We start from the raw sequence: 23255 nt of genomic DNA, 5'->3' as shown, positions 1-23255 counted from the left end.
TAATCAGAAGCATATTCAGGCATTGACATACAAGCCTCTCAGGGTTGCTCAGGAATGTATTACAAGCAACGAGAGAAGCCGAGCAGCGAGCAGATCTCCCCTTCCAATTATTTTCCTATTCACATGTCATTGCTCCATACAGAGGAAGGCAATGGAATCTGATTTAAAGCTGAAGATCAAAGCATCTAAAATGGCTGACATGGAGGATCCAGCCCCAATGTAGCAGTTATTTTGTTTATTGTGTGTTGTGTTTCTCTCTTTCTCCTGGCACCTAATAATGCCAAAGACTTCTCCCCCACTTCAGAGAAAGGGGAATGTAAGTATCCCCTTCATCCATATATAGTACTGTGCGAGACCTGAGCCCAGCTTGAATTTGTTAGTTTGGAATCCTTTCAGTACCATCGGGTAATTCATAAATTCACTTCACTGTTGGGTAACATGGAGCTGGCAGGTGGACTGCCTCCGTCCTATATGGTACCCTATTCCCTTAATAGTGCACTACTTTTGACCAGAGTCCATAGGGCTCTGATCAAAAGTTGTGCACTATATAGGAAATATGGTGCCCGTTGGGATGTTGCCACTGCCTTTTGACAGGGGTTTTAATCAGAGCTCCTCTGCATGGGAGAGAGGCTGAGGGTCTTACCTCATAAGAGACCTGCTCAAGGTGATTGGGAGAAACCATCAGTCATGTTATTGTTAAACAGCCCAGGTCTAGGGCAATGGGTCTGGTGCTAGCCAAAACTCTGCTAAGAAGGGACAGATTCGGATTCATGCTGGGTTTCAACTCTCCTGCATACACTTGTAGGAAGCTAGCTGATATATTGCTTGGTCCAAGTATTTTCTTAGTGAAGTAGTTTGACAAGTATTACTATTTGAAAATAAACCCTTCTACCTAACAGGCGGCCATCTTGAATTAAAGATATGAGCAGGCCTAATTATTTAATGGAACAAGACCCGATCTGTAGCATCAACAGTCTGACAGACCGAGAAAACCGGCTAACAAATTGAAATGCAAAAAGAAGTGGCAATCAGCCAATTACACACATGCCAAGATGAGGACACTATGTCAACAAAACAACAACTCTAAACAAGCAACTCGATAACAAGTGTGATGCTAGGTTACCCAAAGACAATGGAGCAAATCTGCTAGGCCCCGCTGCTTATTTACGCAATGCACGGTTAGACTAAACGAAGTGAGCACGCTCATTAAAGGAGAGTGAGCGCTTCTTAATTACAGGCCCGTTAGCGCTAATGGCTCTCGTCTGCATTCATCCGATGAGAGATCTTCATGAGGAGGAGCGTTCTGCTAGCTAGCTAAGACAAGACAAGGCTAACTGAGTGAGTTGGGTTGAATAGAATGTACACATGCGATTAGGTTTGGGGAGAGGAGGGGATGGGAGAGGGAAGGAGTGTGTGCGTATGACGTTGGGTGAGATGGGAGTAGATTTAAAGGGTTGGTTTGGTGGGTGGGTGTGAGGTAGTTGAGTAGGGTAGAGGGTTTGGATGAATAGGGGTGAGGAGGGTAGTAGAAGGTGTGTGGTTGATGGGGTTCGAGATTTTGGGATGGATTGGGTTGGGTACTAGGGGTGAGGGTAGAAGAGAAGGGGGGTGGGATAAGCTGGCTGGCCTCATTAAGCCCTGCTTTAATGAACCCAGCAGCTGAGGGGAAAAGTAGAACAATGAAGGCTTGTTAGGGGGAGGCCTGTGTCAATGTCTGCCCCAGGTTGGCCTGTTCCCTGGGACAGAGAAGAGGATGTCTGAATGCTCTTGTCCCTAAAGCTCTGTGCCACCCGTTTACTATGACAGACATCTGGGGGACCACCTTGGATAATGAGAAGCCATTAGCTCACGTTAAAGTTAATGACCAGTAATGGTACACCAGCCCTGCTTGGCCCGGAGTTTGAGCCCGTCTGAAATGAAATACCAGTCACTCAGGCTCATTACATAATAAACAGAGGGAACAGGCTGGAAGTGAATAAGGTGTGTGTGCTTGTTCAGAGGTGGCACAGGTGGATGGGTATCATGTGAGAAGGAGATGGTTTTCCTTCTGAACAGATTACTAGCAGAAAAGAAACCTGGGGGGGTTTTGGATTTGTCATCTCATTTCCAGTTTTGCCAAGCTAAAACGGAACGAACCCCTATAAATGGGAACCTAAGCACTCTCCTAAACCTGACGACTTAATTATTTACAATTTCATGGTTGTCTGAGATGTGTTATTCTACTAGATTTGGGAAGTAGACGCTTTAAATAACGTACATTAACCTACAAAAGCTGAATTTTTATCCTTCGTTTGGCAGTAAAAGTCGCCTCACGTTGAAGAGGAGTGATGCTCTTATCTAGAGTTGTGTCAGTGACGTAGCGTTAGGAGGCACGTAAAAAAAATACTTCATAGTATAACTGAGGCAATGCGCCATTGTACAAAAATACTTAAGACACTCACGAGAGAACTAACCACGAGGCTTCCAAGACCGGACAAGACCGAGTGAGTGAGACAGAGGGAGAGAAAAAAGGAGTGGTGGGAGAGCGAGAGGAGACGGTGAGCGAGAGAATGGGCAGATGGGAAGAGAAAGATGGAAGGGAGAGCGGCTGGGATAGAAAGAGACTGAGTGAGTGCTTTGTTATGTCTCCTAGAGCTATAGTGTTTCCTGGAATGCCTGGCAGCAGAGTCAGAAGTCAGAGCCACAGGGATGAGGAGCGAAGAAGAGAAGGAATGGCCTTCTGTCCTGACAGACAAGCACTGCTGAGTTGACATAATTTAGCAAACCGTCAATGGTCAAGATGTTTCACTGACAAAAATGGCTATGCTACTGCGTGTGGATGTTGCGTCTGGATGGGGCCCATTGACAGACAGGACTAGGAGAAGAGAGCTATACCTATGCTTTATGGAGATCAATGGCTTCTGGCCCCCACTATCACCCTGGGGGGGGCACACAGAGTTGCAACCCGTCCTGGACGGACCTCTGACCCCCTGCGACACTAATAATAACAGCCAGCAGAAATATGCACAGAAACGAGATCTCCTCTAGCATAGCCTAGCCTCCAGGATAGGAGAACACTGAGGCACGAGAAGGGTTGTCTCCTCTCTCCACTCAGACAGGAATGTATGGTCTTGAGGAGCTGAACCTCACAACTATCGATTACTATTATGTCACACGGTCTTTACACTGAGCTAGCTGCAGGCTCAGAGTCTTAAGGTGAGCTATGTTTACACTAGAGGCAAACACGCATATAGACATTCATATTTATTACACCCAGACAGACCTAGACATTGCGTCGTAAGCAAGGCATCTCTAGAACACCGAGAGGGTTGGAATAGGAGACTCCTTGTTTCTGTCTAAGAAGGTGGTGTTGTTGATATGGCTCTTCAAAATCAAGGGGAAGGTTTAGAACCAGTTCACTCACGGATATCTCACAGAGGGATTTGGTTGTGGTGGTGGGAAGTAGACTCGACCAGGGTACAGCTTAGTTACATCCATCGCATCACAGTTAAGACCGTTGTTTTGGCAGTGCAATGAGAACCTCAACAGACAGGAGTTTATGGAAGAGCGGAGCTTGACTGATAAATTAGCCCTCGTCTCTGGTCACGGTTTCCACTCCCATTCATCAATCTGTACCGCTACTGAACACCTCTTAGTGTCACACCTGGCCTTTAGCCCCAATGCAGTGACCCACCCCACCCCCTCGTACAGATGTGCTCAGGCCTGCTGAGTGATGCTTGGATGCAAAGAGCAACAGACCTCGTCCTTTATCTCTTCCTCGTATTTCGTCCGAAACAAAAACAGCACCGGCAGCCGTCACAATGAGCTCCATTATAATCAGTTATCCTGACAGTGATTAAAAAAAAAAAAAAAAAGTATTTGTTCACTAAACAAACCAAAATGTTTTTACAAGTGAGTCTCGGAGCAGCCTAAATGCTGGACCTCTCCACCTTTCCCATTCACTCAGAGTAATAGCCCTCGGTGAGGTCATTGTGCTAGAGCTAGAATCTTAATCCTCTCTCTCTCTCGCTGGTACTCTCTCCTCTATCTTTCTCCTATCTCTCCCCAGGAATGCAACAGGCCCCTTATTTTGAAAGATCTCTTGTCACACAATACCCTTGAATATCCTTGCGCGACGCTTCAGAAAGCGCATTCCGCAGCCGGATTTACTGATTTGCGCATGGCTAAACGATCGGATTGATGAAAATGTATGCTCTGAGGTAAAACGTGTCATTTTGAAGCAGTGGTCATGGTACCAATTTTCTGAGGGGCAACATGGCCCCCTGGGTAGACACAGACAGAACAAAAGGAGATACACAAACATCTATCAGTGTCTGATTCAGTCCGTCATGATCTGAGCAGGCCTCACAAGCTTCTCCTGGTGTGTAAGCGGTTACGTCATGGCTTCGTTGCTGCTCGTGCTGCTTGTACGTTTCCATGTAAAGGCATGACAGGAAGTCATTTCTCCCACTGTGATACAGACCAGGCACATAAATCACTCATTTTTTTCTCTCGAAAGTATAACCTCATTTTTTTCCTCTGGCAATCGAAGGGTCTCTCAATCTCTGCAAAACATAAATATTTTTTTTTAGGGAAACTTGTCAGAAATGTTTATGATACTTGTGTTTTTTCTTTATGAGAAATACATTTGTATGTTCCAGAACATGTGTTCCAGTTGCCACTGCTTTGTGTCATAATAATTATGTGGATCAACTCAGAACATTTTCAAATTATATTTCAGTGACTCGTGTTTGCATCTCAATGTGAAAAAAACTGTTTGCATGTTCTTCACAAAGAGGGCAACAGATGCTACTGAGCGAGACGTCTGTGTGTCAGGGGAGAAGCTCCAGGTGGTATCTGATTTTAAGTACCTTGGCATCATACTTGATTTCAACCTCTCTTTTAAAAAGCATGTGAAAAAGGTCATTCAAATAACCAAATTCAACCTAGCTAATTTAGATTCATATGAAATTGTTTGACTACAGAGGTAGCAAAACTGTACTTCAAATCTATGATACTCCCCCACTTAACATACTGCTTGACTAGTTGGGCCCAAGCTTGCTGTACAACATTAAAACCCATTCAGTCTGTCTACAAACAGGCTCTCAAAGTGCTTGATAGGAAGCCCAATAGCCATCATCACTGTTACATCCTCAGAAAGCATGAGCTCCTGAGTTGGGAAAATCTTGTGCAATACCCCAACGCATGTCTTGTATTCAAGATCTGAAATGGCCTGGCTCCCCCTCCACTCAGTATTTTTGTTAAACAGAAAACCCAAACATATGGCAGAAGATCCACAAGGTCTGCCATGAGAGGTGACTGTATAGTTCCCTTAAGGAAAAGCACCTTTAGTAAATCCGCTTTCTCTGTGAGAGCTTTCCATGTCTGGAATATACTGCCATCAGACACACATAACTGCACCACATATCACACTTTCACAAAATGCTTGAAGACATGGCTAAAGGTCAATCAGATGTGTGAACATGGTCCCTAGCTGTGTGTTGCCGCTTTCCATGTCGTCTGTAGCTTGTGAGGTGTGGAAACACTTTGTTGCTTTTATTACTTTTTTCTTGCTGCTTTTTGTTCTATGTTGCTATGTCTGTATGCTACGTCTTGCTTGTCCTATGTTGCTATTGTCTATATTGTAATTGTTTTTAATAACCTGCCCAGGGACTGCCGTTGACAATTAGCCGGCTGGCTAAAACCGGCACTTTTACTGAAACGTTGATTAATGTCCTTGTAAAAATAAAATCAACTCAAACTCTAAACTCGAGGTATATGATCTTGTTGTGTTACCTGAGTAACACAGCTCAGTGAGCATAAACAATGTGCATTCTTTATTTTACTGGACTGATTGTGTCTGGATTTGATGGTCAGCGAAGGGAGAGCATCAGAGGGTCCGTTTCTCACAGTGGGACCGTCCCTCGGCTAAGACTGACCAAAAAGGGGCGACCATGTTCCCGAGCTGATGCGCGAAACTCACGCTGCATTATTTTTTGCATCACGCACAAATCCATGTTGTTACTCCTATGACCAGAGAAAGTGAAATATTCCTCGATGAATTTTTTTAAAGACACGACGCTAATAATAACAACAACGCAACCTTATCGGGACATTTTGCTACTCATTCATTGAAGCTGCGGTGCTGGTTGCAGCGCAAGTGGAGAAGTGCATTTTATGGCATATAAAAGTGTTGACAGTGCGGAGTATGAACTTTAAACATGAACTCAATCATAAAAACAAAAGCTCTTTTCTGTATTCGTTGACAGTCTCTCTCTAGTCATGGTTTTAGATGCTTTGAAATCACAGTATAAACTTACTTTGTTGTAAGCTCGAGGAAGCTGCAGACAGGCACATGGTCTGAGCAAAACGATTTGCTAGCGGTAGGCCTATAGATGCACTTGATTTGCTCTCCGGGAACGCTGAGTAGGTGGAGTTTGTATCTTCAGACACATGAAATGGTTAAAAATGGGAACACTTCGTCTACCCGGAACGCAGGGCAGATGAAACAAGTTCACCTACTGTCAACAGCGCGAGACAGAAACATTTAGGAATGAATGGCTTTATCGCAGTTTTTTTATAGAAATGTTTGGCAATCGACTAGGAATGCCTTTGAGATCGATCGCAATCGACGGTTTGGTGAGGACAATGTTACTGTTACTTACGCTTTACTATGTTATCATGTTCCATACATGAATTGGGGCCTCTAGTGACACACAGGTCTATTTTGGTACAGGATGTGCTCCCATCCGAATGCCCCCAACCTGGAGACAGAGAGATGTAGTAGATCCAGACCTTTTGGTTGTACTGGCATCAGTAGTGCTTTGCTTTGAGTAAAACACATCATGTAGGTGTCAACACCCCAGCCTTGCTACACCCTGCTACTCTCTGGTCAGTGAATGTCAGATTAATGATCTGTCGAGGAGTGGTTCAGGGCCCATGGGGGGAGGGGGGGTTAGTTATACTAAAAGATGGCAGGTGTCAAGATGGTGGGTTGTCGCTGACCGCACGTGTCCCAAATGGCACCCTGTTCCCCTACGTGGTTCGCTACTCTTGAAGAAGTGCGCTGTATCCGGAATAGGGTGCCATTTGGGACGCAGACAGGGTGGAGGAAGAGGAAGCCTTTCTCCTGAACAGGTGGGGTGAGCGAGTCATTCGTCAAAGTCCCCAGTCGTGAGTGAGTGAGTGTTTCAACTGAGTGAGCTTCCTGTCTGCTAAACAGGATTCGGTCAGGATTCATTCAGTTACCCACCCCCTTCTGTCAAACTGCTGTAGAGCGGCTTCATAGCCACGTCAGTATAGAAAGAAGATGGCAACATTTAGTGTACTGTATGTCCTAGTGGAATTACACAAGACAAAGGCTGTTGATATCAAGGTTGACGTTTATTGTCATTAATCTTGCCCTGGAGACAGAACCGTGCGATTTCCCCTAGATAAGCCAGCTGCAAAGTCAAAATTGGCTATATATTAATTTATATTTTTGGCCTTCGTTCAAGGTTAGCAGTGTGGTTAGGGTTAGGTTTCAAATCAGATGTTATGACTTTGAGGCTGTGCTAGCTAGTGACCAGTCTACAGAGCTGCCTCCAAAAATATTCATGACAAAAAAAACCTGCGTCAAGAGCGGAGGCAGATATTTATTGAGATTAGTTGGTGTTCTGGATATTTGGACTAGAGTCTTGATGTATTATTTCATAGGTTACATGCTGACAGCTAAAACCACTCCGTCTTGACTAAATACAAGGGAAAAAGCCAAGCGAGTTTATTTATTGCTTTGTTCTACTGCTGGGTTGTGTTTTTTTTTCCTCTTGGCCAGTCGTTTGGTTTCCTTCTTTGATTGACAACAGTGGCAGGCGTTTGTCAGGGACCAAATAGTCTGGGGGCAGATAAACAAACTGTTTCTAACTGCAGCGCAGGGCTGAGACCCCTCGGATTGAGACTGTGTTCAGCCAAGAGAAATGTAACCTACGGTACAGACCTTCAGGCTTTAGAGTGCAGAATGTCGACCCTTTCGTGGAAGAGAAATATGTATATTTTTCTAAAAATGAACAAAGAAAGGTTAGTTATTTTCAACTCCCTACTGGCTTCAAATGGAGTCGGCCTTTACCACAGGTTCACACACCCTTCCTTGTACCATAGCGATCCAGCCAGACAAAGATATAGAGTTGCAATGTGGTCCTCCTTGTCTAGGGCAAGCCAGTCTAATAATATTCTGGTTTTACTTTGCACTGTCCCAGGGATGCCACCATCATCAGGCATGTTACTTAGGGATAGAGCCAGCCCGAACCAAACCTGGTTTCAAATAGTATTTGAAATATTTCAAAGAGTTTAACTGTGCTTGATTGAGCTTGCCAGGGTTCGTGGAACCACTGGACAAGCCCCCAAAGTGCAATCCCCACCCCATCTGGCACGCCAGGCAGACTCCGAGCAAACACTCAAAGAACTTCAACAATTCCCAATACTATTTGAACCCTGGCCTCTTTTGTGGTCAGTATGTTATAAGTGGGAGAGCTGCCTGTATCTCACTGCACAGCATGTTAGCTAGAATTCTTTTTTTTTCTCTCCCAGTTAGGTTACGGGAAAGGGAGCTTTTTTTTTTCTTCCATATTTGGTCATATGGAGTACAGCCAATGAGCAGTAGCCTTCTGATGGAGTACAAAAAAAACATCCCTATTTTCTGTGGGATTTGTTCTCCTTGGGCCGCGCTGCTCTGATACGGGGCTGACTGTGGATCTGACGTTGAAAGCGCACCATTTAAGGCACGGCACGAGCCTTTTAAAACACAACGAGGACAGGAGAAAAGGCCTCGTCTCATGTACTGCCGTTGCTCGTCATTCTGCAACTCGCTGAATCTTTACAATGTCATTAAAGGGTTCACTGTATAAACTAATCCTAATGCAAATGACTCTTAAAAAAGCAACGTTGATAGCAAGATTATGTTTTACTGACATCCTCTTTTGTCCTCTCATCTCAGCTGTTGGCAGCGATCTCATTTGGACTGAGTATTGGACTAGGGTTGATGGTTTAACCCATGGTGACGTGAATTAACTATGGCATGGTGGGTGTATTCGTCTTTGGCGACGAGCACGACGAGTCTCCGACATGGTGCTTTAAAGACAGACATGTAGCGAAGGTTGAAGCTGATCAACTGAGGAAAGCTGATGTACAGGTGTGTGTGTGTGTGTGTGTGTCAGGCCGAAAAGGAAGGACTCTCTGGGGGGAGAGAGGAGGTCATAACACGTTTAACAGGTTTAATAAGCATTACTGGAGGAGAGGAGAGGAGAGGACGAGAGGAACAGAACCGTGTTTGGGACCAAACCAGAAGAGTAAAAATAGATTATTCCAATGACTAATGTTCTATTTAAAACACCAATTGAACATGCCACGCCAAAAAACCCAAGTTTAATCACACTGGCACTGGGAAATGTATCGAAATGTTCCAGGATGGGGCTAAATTTGTCATCTCTTATCAGAATTATGTAAGGCATTCGGGTGCCTTTTTTTCCTTCCCAAAAAAGGGTTATGTGAGTAATTTGATCAACATGTTACATCACACACTAGGTTTAGTAGCTGAGATGTCAAGCATATCAGTGAAAGAACCTTGTCTAGCACAACCCTGATTGGACGGTAACATCCAGTGATCCGTTTTTGCCTGTGATGATTACAGTGTGTCGGTGACGGATTCTCAGCTGTGAGCTGTTACAGGTGACCTTAGGCTATAGCTAGCAGTCAGACTGAATATTCGTCTGGGAAAGGAGATGTGTCAGGGATCGTGAACCATTGTCTGGGAATGCATGCTGGAGTCTCCTTTTTCATCCCCGAGTGGAAACTCAGAGGCTTGGACCTCTTTTTTTTTTTTTTCAGCCCCAATATTTTCCCCTCACTCCTCAATCTTACAGCCAAAGTCAACACAATAGCAATCTGTGGTGATTTGGGAGGGATTGTGTGTGATCATCAGACTAAGTCACTAATGATGGTGCGTCTTAAGAATTCAAGTTTAGTCGGTCCTTATACTGTCATTTCCAATGGGCTCTCAGCTCTCCAATATTCTATGAATAGTGCTTTAATTTGCAGAATTCTTCCGTATTAGCGCTAACCCGAAACTTCTCGCGGAATGAATTTGTTTTGGAGCGGATAGAGCCCGAACATATGAAGCAGATGGTTTTGAGATCGAGCTGAGCTCAGATGCTTTTGGCCACCTCATATCCTGCCCAAGGAAAGATGTGTCCCCGCTAAAGTCTTCTACTCTGACACCACAGGATCTGTCCTCGGGTCAACTGAGTTGTCTGACAACCCCTTGGCATCAGTATGTAGGGGAGGAAGTATGTGCAGTCTCTCTCTCACACACACACACACACACACACACACACACACACACACACTCCTCCTCCTCACATTCTCCCAGTGTTGACAATGAGCACGTAGTCAGCAGCTGGTCGGATCATGCCTTTGCGGTCCAACAGCAGTGTCTGTACCGTGACAGACTAAGAGACGGGTGAAGGGGAGAGCGAGGCAAAGAGAAAGAGAGTCAGAAATTATGGCCTCCCCCCATGCCTAAAACTCCAATGAATTGATGTGGCCACATCCTGGCGTGTTTCACTGCCTGGGCTGGGCCAGAGGCAGTAAATGTGTTAATGGAGGCGAGGCACGGGGCCGGCGTGTGAGAGGAGAGGCAGATCACGCTGAACGGGACCAAGGGAGGACAACCTCTTCCAAACACATCATTACAGGTGGCGATGGACAGGACACATGCACGTTGGCTGGGCGCACAGAGACACACACAGACCAAGACAGACACACACTCTCAGATGTTCTCAGAGATGGAACATTTCTCTGCCCTCTGTATTGCTATCCACATTTGGATACATACCCATACCCCTACAGGTTATCATCTTGGCGTTTGCCCATCTCAAACTGCCCCCCTGAGCACCTGCATAGCGTTAGTCAGTCAGTCTGCCTACAGAAGACCATGGTATCTACTACAGCTAAACCTCTGTTCTGTTCCTCTCCTCTGTGTATGAGTAGACAGAGCGCAGGCTGTGTGACTGTGAGACAGTCCTGATGGCTCCTGTGTAAACACTGCTGGGTGGGAATGGGGAATCCTGGCCTGTCATCTGACTGACAAGGAGTGACTGCTACACTGTGCAGGGCTTAGTTTCAGCTCCAGTGGGGACGCTGCTCAGTCTCATTACTGTACAGGCCATTAGCTGGTCTGCTGCGCTGTAATACAGACACCGTCAACACACACACAGTGCACATAGACCTGAACTAAGACCTGAGTCCACCATAAAACATCACACCAGCAGGTCTGAGATCAGTGTAATAGGATTTTGGCTCACCACCTAAATGACACTGCACCGGGATCAGGAGGCGACACACCTGCAGCGTTGCCAGACAGACAGACAGACAGAGAGCCCTGACTCCGAGTCAGCCAGTCGGACAGAGTTGAGGAGCTCAGTTGGGGTGACCTGACCCAGGTGAATGTCATAGTCTAGACAGATTTCACTGTCTTGGCTCTCGCACCACACTCATTGACAGAACTGGGTCTCGAAACAGAAAGATCCTTTTGATCACTAGGTTTCGTTGGAACACTTAAGTGAATAGCAGCCGGGGGGGGGAATGGAATGAAGAATGGCGTTTTAGTAGTTTTCTCCTTTTCCACACAGATTTGAGACCCTCCTCCTCCTCAACGTGGAACAGGCCGAGGCAGGAGTGACCGACACACTGACTGACTGGTGCTCAGATTCTCTCTCTCTCTCCAGGTGAGATTACGCCTCCCGTTTCCTCCCTTGGGCAGCTTCTCACTCACCCTTTCCCCCTCCCTCCCCATCCCTGTCTGTCAGTGTCAGAGCCAGACATGATTCATGTCTCCAACCGGAGGACAGGGAATTGGGGATACTGTTGTTGCGGCCGGAATCTGTTGCGCAGATAATCACGCCATTGTCAGGAATTGAATGGTATGGTTAGATTATATTACAATATGATGATCAGGAGGATGATGATGATGAAGAGGAGGAGGATGGTGAACTCAAGATTGTGATGATCAAGATACAACACTCCTTCCGTGGCCTCCAACGGCTCTTAAATGCAAGTAAAACTAAATGCATGCTCTTCAACCGATTGCTGCCCGCCTGTCCAACATCACTACTCTGGACGGCTCTGACTTAGAATATGTAAAAAAAAACTACAAATACCTAGGTGTCTGGTTAGGCTGTAAACTCTCCTTCCAGACTCACATTAAGCATCTCCAATCCAAAATTAAATCTATAATCAGCTTCCTATTTTGCAACAAAGCCTCCTTCACTCATGCTGCCAAACATACCCTCGTTCAACTGACTATCCTACCGATCCTTGACTTCGGCGGTGTTATTTACAAAATAGCCTCCAACACTACTCAGCAAATTGGATGCAGTCTATCACAGTGCCATCTGTTTTGTCACCAAAGCCCTATATACTACCCATCACTGCAACCTGTATGCTCTCGTTGGCTGACCCTCGCTTCATATTCGTTGCCCAACCCACTGGTTCCAGGTCATCTATAAGTCTTTGCTAGGTAAATCCCCGCCTTATCTCAGCTCACTGGTCACCATAGCAGCACCCACCCGTAGCACGTGCTCCAATAGGTATATTTCACTGGTCACCCCCAAAGCCAACTCCTCCTTTGGCTGCCTTTCCTTCCAGTTCTCTGCTGCCAATGACTGTCTTATATCTCCCTCACTAACTTTAAGCATCAGCTGTCAGAGCAGCTCACAGATCATTGCACCTGTACATAGCCCATCTGTAAATAGCCCACCCAACTACATCCTCCCCATATTGTTATTTTTGCTCCTTTGCACCCCAGTATCTCTACCTGCATATTCATCTGCTGCACGTCTATTACTCCAGTGTTTAATTGCTAAATTGAAATGATTTCGACACTATGGCCTATTTATTGCCTTGTCTTACTACATTTGCATACACTGTTTATATACTTTTCTATTGTGTTATTGACTGTATGTTTATTCCATGTGTTTATTCCGCACAAACAACTCTGTGTTGTTTGTGTAGCACTGCTTTGCTTTATCTTCGCCAGGTCGCGGTTGTAATTGAAAACTTGTTCTCAACTAGCCTACCTGGTTAAATAAAGGTGAAATAATAGTTTTTTTTAAATAAAAAAGATGATGAGGATGATTATAGTGGTAACGATCCTGATGAAGACGTTTATTGTACATGGCCATACCAGGCTCTCACAGTAGCCTATGGCTAGACTGACAATGAGTAAGAGTGACAGCAGCCTACCTCTCCACCCCACCTGAGAGGCCCAGACAGGGGCCAGAGCAAAGAGCACATAGCTCACATTCCACTAGCACCTCCTAATGAGTAGGCCCCAGCGAGAGAGAGGAGGTGAAGGATGCCTTGGCCTCACTCTCCCTTTCCCTCTCTGCTCCTGCCACAATCCCTGGGTCTTGTGCCAGCCCACCACTGACATGACAGATACCTGGGATACGTCTATTTCTCCCAGCTCCCTCCCTCCAACCACACCTGGCCAACCCTCACACCTGGGTCACCATGGCAATGTGCACACAGCTTGCGCTTACCTGCAGGTACAGGCAGAGCCAGGGAGCTGGGAGGGTGGGAGCCGGCCCACAATCCCCTCCTCTTCTTCTCTTAAAGGGAAAAGAACAGAGCATTCCTTGTGATGCCAAAAGTAGAAACCTTAGGCAGAGTCCCCATAGCATAACCATGTTTGCTTTCATGTCCCCACTAACAGTGAACTGTGCATGTTGGTGCTATCTAAGGATATATTAGAATATATTCTAAGTAGGCCAAGTTTGTGTTGGCATCAATGTTTTTCTCCTTTCTTTCTGTCTGTCTTTCTTCCGTTCTGCCTCTTTTTCTCGGGAGTTAATTATAGTCCCACGCTCGAGACGTCCAGAGCGGCTGCAATCAAAAAGTTGGTGGGTGGCAGTCCAAATATTGTGTCATTTAATCAGTTTTGGACTCGGGCAATCTTTGGATAACATGGACTAAAAGCTGCTGTTGTATCTCAGGAGAACTCCCTCCCGCTCTATTTTCTTTCTGTTTATCCGATGAAGTAGTGTCAGGGTGTAAGTTATCTGCTGACAGGCCTGCCAATGTTAACGTTACATTTGACAGCTTTTTTTGCTTTTGTGCTTCGTCCTCTGGAAGAATCTTCTGGAGTTGTTTTTTAAAATGGCGCTTCTTTCAAGATCCTGTGCTACCATTCGGAGGTTAAAATGCTGCATTCCACAAATAGTTTCCGAGGCATAGTCTTGAGATGAATGTGTTTGCGCTAACGTGGTGAAGACAAAAATTATTCGGTTGTGTGTCACAGTGATGACTCGTGGAAAAAGAGGCCTCCTATGCCGTTCTACTCGCAGAGCAAAACACTACGTCGACATTTCACTGCATATCAACATTGCAATGCCTCTAAGAATGAAATGGTGCCACATTCTCTTCCAGCTCTCTCCTTGTGAGTAGAGAACACGTCGTTTTGGATGTTGTTAACACAGACCTCTCCTGAAATGATAGGGGGACATGAAGCAGGGTAGCATGGTGGTTAGAGAGTTGGACTAGTAACCGGAAGGTTGCAAGTTCAAACCCCCGAGCTGACAAGGTACAAATCTGTCGTTCTGCCCCTGAACAGGCAGTTAACCCACTGTTCCTAGGCCGTCATTGAAAATAAGAATTTGTTCTTAACTGACTTGCCTAGTTAAATAAAGGTTAAATAAAATAAATAAAAATGAAGCTAGCGTTGTCTGGATAACATCAACATGGCTTTTAATATAATGTTCCTTAAGCGCTGGGTAGTTCCAGACAGAGAGTTGTGGCAGAGTGAGAGAATTTGACTTGTAAATGTTTCATTATTGCCATTGTAGCTCTCAGGAGCTGGCAGACAGAGAGTGGGGAGAGGAAAAAGTCATTGGTTTACAGTAGAGAGAGAGAGTTTACAGTGGCGAGAGAGTGCTGAGAGAGACTTTAATTTACAGTGGGCGGAGAGGAGAGAGAGACGATAGTTTACAGTGAACAGGGAGAGGCAGTTCTAATATGAAACCCTCAGAGAGAAAGTCAGAAATATGTCATTCCAGGAAGCTCTCTCTCTCTCTCTCTCTCTCTCTCTCTCTCTCTCCTTCTGCTCCATGTATGTTAGCTTTGACAGAATATGGGTGGTCCTCTCAAGCAATCAGTGCAACACTGACATGTCTCCATTTTATTGAGGGTTATACTCTGGAATGCAAAAAAACAAATCTCTGCACTCACAGGCAAACTCAAAATCCAGTTGAATCTAATATCAAATTATGATCTATGCATAAATCATTATTCTTAAATATCCCCCAAATCATACTCGTACTAATAGCGTGCTCTCAGTCCCAGTGCTGCTTTTAGGAAGTATGTGATTAAACTTAACGCTGTTGTAGGCTTTAGGGTTTTCGTTATTGCTCTCATTTTGTCTAATTACAGTTGTACGAATTGCCGAAATCCAAGTGCCAATTTTCTTCCTCCTGCAAATGGCGTAAGTGTATCTAAACATAGAGAGCAAATTATTGTGGTGTTGGAAATAATCTGTCCTGAATCACACGTGCGTCGTAGGTTGACTATGGAGAGAGAGAGAGAAGCCCTGGGAGTGATGGGTTTTGTTTAAAGCATACCTCCCCTGTCCTTCTGTTTCCTGTCCTCATGTGCGTGTGGGAGACCATTTCAGGTCCTCTCTCTGTGTGAGGCTACAGAGGGGCACAGAGCAGTTGGCTACAGCAGGATCCACAGCACAACTCAGGAAGCCACCCTGCCTCTCGAAAAACTGATCCCAGATCTGATCCTAGCCAACCACTGACAACTCTGTAAACAAAACAGGAAAAGTAATAGAGGTTTGGGAAGGAGAGAGAGAGAGAGACGTAGAGTTACAAGAAAGGAAATCAAGGGAGGGTGAGTGGGAGGGAGGGGAGGAGTAGAAGGGCGAAAGGAAGAGGCGTTTGCCTTTTCTGTTGACTGCCGAAGCCGGTGAAAGATTGTGCAGCAGCAGGAACTCTTTGTGTTGTAGCCGTGCTGGGATAAAGCAGTGGGAGACGGGCTGGAATGGTGTAAAGAGGGAAGAATATACAGTATATTTCAAGGTCTAATCAACTGCTAAGGTATAGTACTGTAGCCTTTCACTCAATATACTTTACTATTAGCTGTAGTAGCATGCTAGATTGGGGTTGTGTATGGTTGTGTTATTGTAAGAGAAGAGCGTAGGTTGACGATGACCGGCTAAGGATCTTCTGGGTGGTCCCGCTCCTCTCCTCGGTCACGTACCCAGGGTATTTTTAGTGAGGAGCGTTAACATCCTGTGCCAACTTCTCTTCCTCCTCACACAATTTCTCCTCCTCTGTCATTCCTTCACTTTCTCCCTTCGTTTTTTTTATAGGAAAATGTGACTGTGTGTCTGGCTTGGCGAGATATCAATGTACCGTAAATGTACTGCAAGTATTGGTAGTGAATGTCGTAGTAGGCACACAAACATGCATCCCTGTATCGAGGTCTAGAGCAGAGAGACCTCAGGGTCGTTTTCCACTACACATCAAGCAGAAGAAAACTGAAGGAAACAGGGAGGAACTACCTACCATTTAAGAAACGCCTATTTGAGTTTTTCAGTTGCAGATCCTTTTTTAAATGTTTTTTGTTCCATGTCCTAATGAATATGACCCAGCAGGATACAGAGGTACCGGATGGTGATAAACCCGTATGTCCTTCCAGTATATAAACTAAAACGTTGTTAATGATGATGTCATCTTGCAGGGCGTAACCATGGACGACGACTTTGAGCGGCGCAGAGAGCTCAGGAGGCAGAAGCGGGAGGAGATGCGCCTGGAGGCTGAACGGTAAGGCTGGCCTCCTCTTCCGCCTCTTCTTCCTGTCGCCGCTTATTGCTCTTACTCATCTTCATCCTGCTCCTCCATCTCTTCTCCAACCTCTACTCCTGCTCTTCTTCCCTCTCCTACTCCTCCTACTTCCCTTCTTCCTCTTCCTCCTCATCCTCCTCTGAACCTCAAACCTCTGCCATATCCATCAACAACGACACACACACGTACACATCTGCAAAATTATTGTCTTGTCTCATTGGAGTTTATCATTATAAACGGGGTGGTTCGAGCCCTGAATGCTGATTTGGCTGACAGCCATGGTATATCAGACCGTATACTATGTGTATGACAAAATATTTATTTTTACTTCTCTAATTATGTAGGTAACCCGTTTAGAATAGCAATAAGGCACCTCAGGGGTTTGTGATATATGGCCAATATACCACGGCTAAGGGCTGTGTCCAGGCACTCTGCGATGCGTTGTGGGTAAGAACAGCCCTTAGCTGTTGCATATTAGCCATATACCATACCTCCTCGGAACTTATTGGTTAACCACTCTGAACATGACGTCATAACGGTAAATGTGCAGCCAGAGGGAGTTGCAGGTACACGTGTTGTCCAGAGGGGGTGTTGATGACACAGCGAGTGCTGTGATCATATGACCTCAGTGTTCTTCGGAGCCCAGTTGAAGTCATTTAAAGGGCTTTGAGCTGGGCTCAGGTTGTTACAGGTCCCTGTGATCTCCATGCCAAGTTGGAACCAGAGAGCCAACCCTTAAATAGTTTGGACTCTCCTCAGGGCTTTAAAAACATCACTCAGCAAATATTGGCTTTCTCTCCTCATGCAGGCAATAATCTACCACTGATCTGATGACATGTGTTGTGTTCTCTCTCTCTTTTTCTCTCTCTCCTTTTTCTCTCTTTCTCTCTCTCTCCCTCTCTCTCTCTCTCTGACTCAATACGTTCTGCTTTGTCTCTCATCGTGTCACTGGTAGAATGTACTGTTGACCTCATATAGAAAGCCTCTGTGCATCCTCAAGTCAAATGAGTTACTGTAATACATGACAAGCCCAGACATTTCAATTGAGCTCATCTCAAATGGATCACCTCAACCATGTCTCCTTTTACGGAGCAAGGATACAGGAGACTACCAGGAGCTTAGTTTTCTCAGCCTGTCTGGGTAGCTTCATCCCTTATCCCGATTATTCTTACGAACAACACTCATTTAACCTGCCAACACACATCATAAAACTGGAATATGCATCATGGGCAATAGGATATGCAAATGTGTATCTCTGGAGGTCCAATCCCTTACTGAGAGATATGGCAGTGACATCAACTGAAGATATGATAAGTGCTCTCTGCAAACAGGAGCTATTGAACAAGCCTGAACAAGTCTGTAAAGCCTTGGATGACACTATGTTACTGCTTTGATTGGCAAGTTACAAAAGTGTCAGTGCTCACTCTTAATAACATGTGTTGACAATACAACAGAACAGATTAACCGGAATGACATTTACTCTCGCGGGTGGCCAAATAGAACTATCAAAAAGCCACGCCTCAAGTCTTCTTCTTCTGATCTATGACCTGATGTATCATAGCTCTTAAAACCAACTGGTTGGGTAAAACAACTCGACGTGTGTTCTATTCCGCTATTTAACCCAGCATTTTGTTGTGCGGTTTGTTTGTTTACACTTGACATCTATGACATTGTCCTCCTGATTTGTAAATACTGTAATGTGGCTGGAAACGGGAAATACATCCCAGTCAACTTAATCGGTGAATATAATCATCTTGTACATTTTTTTAAATTGTGACGTGTGATTATGTTGTACAACAAATGTAAACTTCTGCAGCAATGTTGGCGTCTATTGTCGTACCTTTGGGCGTGTGCCTCATCGCTCCAGCTCTACGCCAGTTGATTGAGCGATAACTCAATGCAGTCGTTATATTTCACAACAGGTCATAAAAGCCGTGTTTTATATTATTTCTATTATCCCACCGTGTCTATATTATATGGAGAACATGGAATTTGGCAGAGAGAACAGACCGTGTGCGAGTAAGAGTAGTAAGCTGTCGGCACGACGGGAGTTTGTTCACGTCTGTTTATTTAGTTAAAGGAGTCATTTCAGTTGGCGGGACCATGCGCGATTTTCAACCCACGCACGTTATTGATAAAAGATGACATCGATAATATTTAGCTAATATGCTGTAGCAATCAATATTTCCAAGTCTCATTACAAATGAGAGTAGGCCGTCTTTGTAAATAAAAAAACATGTTGTCTTGTTGGACTAATCGAGTCAACCATCACCAAATATGATGTAAAAAGAAAAAACACACACACACACACACAGAGAGAGAGGGACACATAGAGAGAGGAGACACAGAGGAGTGAGAGCACTCCAGTCTATACAATAATATCTGCAGTCAAGGCTGCCAAACTCTTTTACATTATAAGTGTTTACTAGTAGAGATCACAAGGAGCTGTTTCCTAGTCGTTAGGCCCTGGAGGAGGAGTGTGTGTGTGTGCATCACAGGAGGTTGGTGGCACCTTAATTGGTAAGGACAGGCTCGTGGTAATGACTGGAGTAGAATGGTATCCAACACATGGTCTCCAGGTGGTTAATGCCATTCCATTTGCTCCGTTCCAGACATTATTATGAGCCGTCCTCTCCGCAGCCTCCACTGGTATGCATGCATGCTTGGTTTACTGTGTTGCCCGTGTACATGCAATATGGAGGTCTGAATGTCCTGGAGGGGTTCAGCCAGATTGAACCGTCATCAGGTGGTGAAGGCTTGACGAGCTCCATTCGCCTCCTTTAGCCCGGTGAGCCAAGATTCTTGTCTGCTCTCCCTCGTGTGTGTGTGTGTGTGTGTGTGTGTGTGTGTGTGTGTGTGTGTGTGTGTGTGTGTGTGTGTGTGTGTGTGTGTGTGTGTGTGTGTGTGTGTGTGTGTGTGTGTGTGTGTGTGTGTGTGTGTGTGTGTGTGTGTGTGTGTGTGTGTGGAGAGAGACCTAGGAGTTCCCCAGCACTCGTGGCTCTGCATTGTGTCAGACCCAGTCTAGAACAGAACAATCTGTCTTGTTGACAGAGAGGTGAAACTCCAGTCCTAATCACCAGCAGGCCAGAGACGACCAGGCCAAGGTGGACTCCGCTTCACCATCTACTGTGTAGTTCTGCTGGGTTTAATACTCTGCACATACTGGAATGAACGTTTGATTGAATTAATCAAGCACAGTCTAATGAATGTAAAGGCATCTGGAACATCTCCCCTAAAGAATGTGGTTTAGAAAGCAGTGTTAGTGTTTCTAGTCACTGTGGACCCAGGGGTTATCTGACTGGGCTTTTTGTACTGCACTCTGTGACAAATGACATACAGCGATATAGCTGGGATCTCAAGCTGTCTGGTTGGTGGTCTGCACAGTGGACTTCACATACTGTCCTCTGCCCTCTGTGACTGACCAGGGCTTTGCTATGACAATGTAACACACACACACACATGAAAGTTTTGACTGGTTTTAATTTGTCCCCTTTAAAAACTGATATTCTGTTGGAATGTTCCCAAACCTTGTAACCCTGTCCTGTGTTCTGTCATGTCACCCCCTTTTTTTTGGTGACAGAGCCCAATGCAGTTGACTTGATTTATGTCTTATTTCATATGACATGCAAAACAGTTCTGTGCAGGCCAGTATTTGTCAGTCTGCTGCCCTTTGAGAAGCGACGCTACCATTTTGCCCCCATCTCCTCCACATCTGTGTGCAGGTCAGGTCTCCAGAGAGGCCACGAAATAACACCCATCCTCAGTGAATGAACTGTTCCAAACAGACCCAAACAACACCCATCCTCAGTGAATGGACCATTCCAAACAGACCCAAACAACACCCATCCTCAGTGAATGGACCATTCCATACAGACCCAAACAACACCCATCCTCAGTGAATGGACCATTCCAAACAGACCCAAACAACACCCATCCTCAGTGAATGGACCATTCCAAACAGACCCAAACAACACCCATCCTCAGTGAATGGACCATTCCATACAGACCCAAACAACACCCATCCTCAGTGAATGGACCAGTCCAAACAGACCCAAACAACACCCATCCTCAGTGAATGGACCAGTCCAAACAGACCCAAACAACACCCATCCTCAGTGAATGGACCATTCCAAACAGACCCAAACAACACCCATCCTCAGTGAATGGACCATTCCAAACAGACCCAAACAACACCCATCCTCAGTGAATGGACCATTCCAAACAGACCCAAACAACACCCATCCTCAGTGAATGGACCATTCCAAACAGACCCAAACAACACCCATCCTCAGTGAATGGACCATTCCAAACAGACCTTAATAACACCCATCCTCAGTGAATGGACCATTCCAAACAGACCCAAACAACACCCATCCTCAGTGAATGGACTATTCCAAACAGACCCAAACAACACCCATCCTCAGTGAATGGACCATTCCAAACAGACCCAAACAACACCCATCCTCAGTGAATGGACCATTCCAAACAGACCCAAACAACACCCATCCTCAGTGAATGGACCATTCCAAACAGACCCAAACAACACCCATCCTCAGTGAATGGACCATTCCAAACAGACCCAAACAACACCCATCCTCAGTGAATGGACCATTCCAAACAGACCCAAACAACACCCATCCTCAGTGAATGGACCATTCCAAACAGACCCAAACAACACCCATCCTCAGTGAATGGACCATTCCAAACAGACCCAAACAACACCCATCCTCAGTGAATGGACCATTCCAAACAGACCTTAATAACACCCATCCTCAGTGAATGGACCGTTCCAAACATGCCCTCCCCAACCGGTAGCCTGCACCATACACTCTCACTGGGCCTGCTTGTGTCTGTTAGGGCCTCTGCCCAGCTCTGAAAGATTTGGGTGGACTACAGTAGGAGCAGTGGTCTGGTTCCCTCACGTTTTGGTGCTCCTGTGACCCACCCACTCAATTTCGGGGAAGTAAATTTTGCCCCACAATGTATATAATGCAAAGAAATGTGTCTCGACAGGGCCCATATTGTCAAGCTATAACTCAAAAGGAACTTGTGCACCAGTGTGACTCATCACCATGGGAAGCACTGTACTTGCCCTTTACTCAGTTGCTCAGAAATAAGCGCAGGAGCTACAGAGGTGGTTGACGAGCAGGTTAAAAGGTCTGTAGGCCTATGGAGCACTGATAACACCACAAGGGTCCCTAAGAATGTCTGTAGACTTCAGGACAGGGGAAATGACGCTGCACTCTCTGGGCTTGGCGGAGACAGTGGAGGACGGGGGACGAGCGTGGGAATGGGCCAGACGTTTTGGCAGTAAGTCACGCCCCCCTCCCTGTGCACTCTCTCTCTCTCTCTCTCTCTCTCTCTCCATTTTAGTCCAGCAGAGGTGAAGAAGTAGCTTTCCCATGGGCTTTCCGAAGTTGTTTTCACAGACATTGCTGAGATATTTTGTCGTAAAGAAAATATATGGGAATCTTTTCCCCGAATGTGTTTGGTGACTGGACATTTCGTGCTTACTCAAGTAGTCAGGAAACTGAATGCAACATTAGGCTTAAATCAACTTTTATTGTACACACTGTAAAAACGGACCACAGCAACAAATTCGGTGACGAGATATAAAACAAATGCGGAAGTGTTTTACTGTTGAAAATTTCACACACTTGCAATAAAACGATTACCTTCATCCTCCAGCTACAGAATTTACTCCACCAGGAAAACATCTTCACGTGATGGCCGACATAAGTTATGCTTGTCATTGCAAGGGAAGCTGGCTAGCCAAAGTCAGGCTCCTACTCGATAGGAAGATTTATTATCTTGAATATGGGATAAGATCTCTCCCTATTTTCTCTCTCTCTCTCTCTCTCTCTGATGGGAGGAGAGGCCGTACTGAAGTGATATGTCTTCTATAAGGAATGAGGATATTGCGTTGGCGCATCAGTCTAGAGCCAAGAGAGCCAAGCGTTTGATTGACAAGAATGCTAACTAAGCTGTTAAGAGTTGGTTGGACTGTCCATGAAGCATCGTCAACCCTGAGATACTGTCATACTAACTACGCTGTGCCACTAAGGACTGGCTGTTGTCTCAGTTTCCCATGACATTTGGGCTGTTTCTGGGACAATACTATTCTCCAGAGGTTGAGTTGGTCTTTGCTGCTTTTTCTTTTTTTAATGTTTTTTTAATATTTTTTTAATTTTTACAAACTGCACTTCTAGCCAGTCCTCTATGTGCAAATGTTAAGCATGAAGAGCAATGTAGACTGTTAGAATAGAGCTTCTAGTCTGATGGAATTGTTAATGCGTATCAAATTGCAGAGCGGTGCAGACCTTTTAGCATACACATTCTCTCCCTGGCACTCAAATGCACATGCACTCCCATGCACTGTAAGTGAGAGGGAGAGAAAGA

General features: G+C 45.4%; 2 protein-coding genes across 12 annotated transcripts in view; both read left to right on the top strand.

Annotated features, from left to right (window-relative positions):
- The window catches only part of LOC115106942 (troponin T, cardiac muscle-like), a 309390-nt gene that overhangs the window by 251003 nt on the left and 35132 nt on the right, over nt 1-23255 (top strand). The gene's annotated exons all lie outside the window — the stretch shown is intronic.
- Nucleotides 1-23255, top strand: part of LOC115106941 (non-muscle caldesmon-like) — a 54319-nt gene that overhangs the window by 8630 nt on the left and 22434 nt on the right. For 8 of the 10 annotated variants that reach the window (XR_010460722.1, XR_010460723.1, XM_065008166.1 and 5 more), the window contains exons 2-3: nt 11643-11738; nt 16753-16835. Coding sequence is in view for 8 of the 10 variants with exons in the window: in XM_065008166.1 (XP_064864238.1) it covers nt 16762-16835 (74 nt within the window). In the remaining 2 variants the exon portion in view is untranslated. Of the gene's footprint in view, nt 1-11642; nt 11739-15939; nt 16107-16752; nt 16836-23255 lie in introns of those variants that run through there. The other 2 variants (XM_065008167.1, XM_065008168.1) reach the window with 2 other exon arrangements.

This window comes from Oncorhynchus nerka, linkage group LG23 (genome assembly GCF_034236695.1).
Source record: "Oncorhynchus nerka isolate Pitt River linkage group LG23, Oner_Uvic_2.0, whole genome shotgun sequence".
NCBI lineage: Eukaryota > Metazoa > Chordata > Actinopteri > Salmoniformes > Salmonidae > Oncorhynchus > Oncorhynchus nerka.
This window is presented reverse-complemented; position numbering and strand designations above follow the sequence as displayed.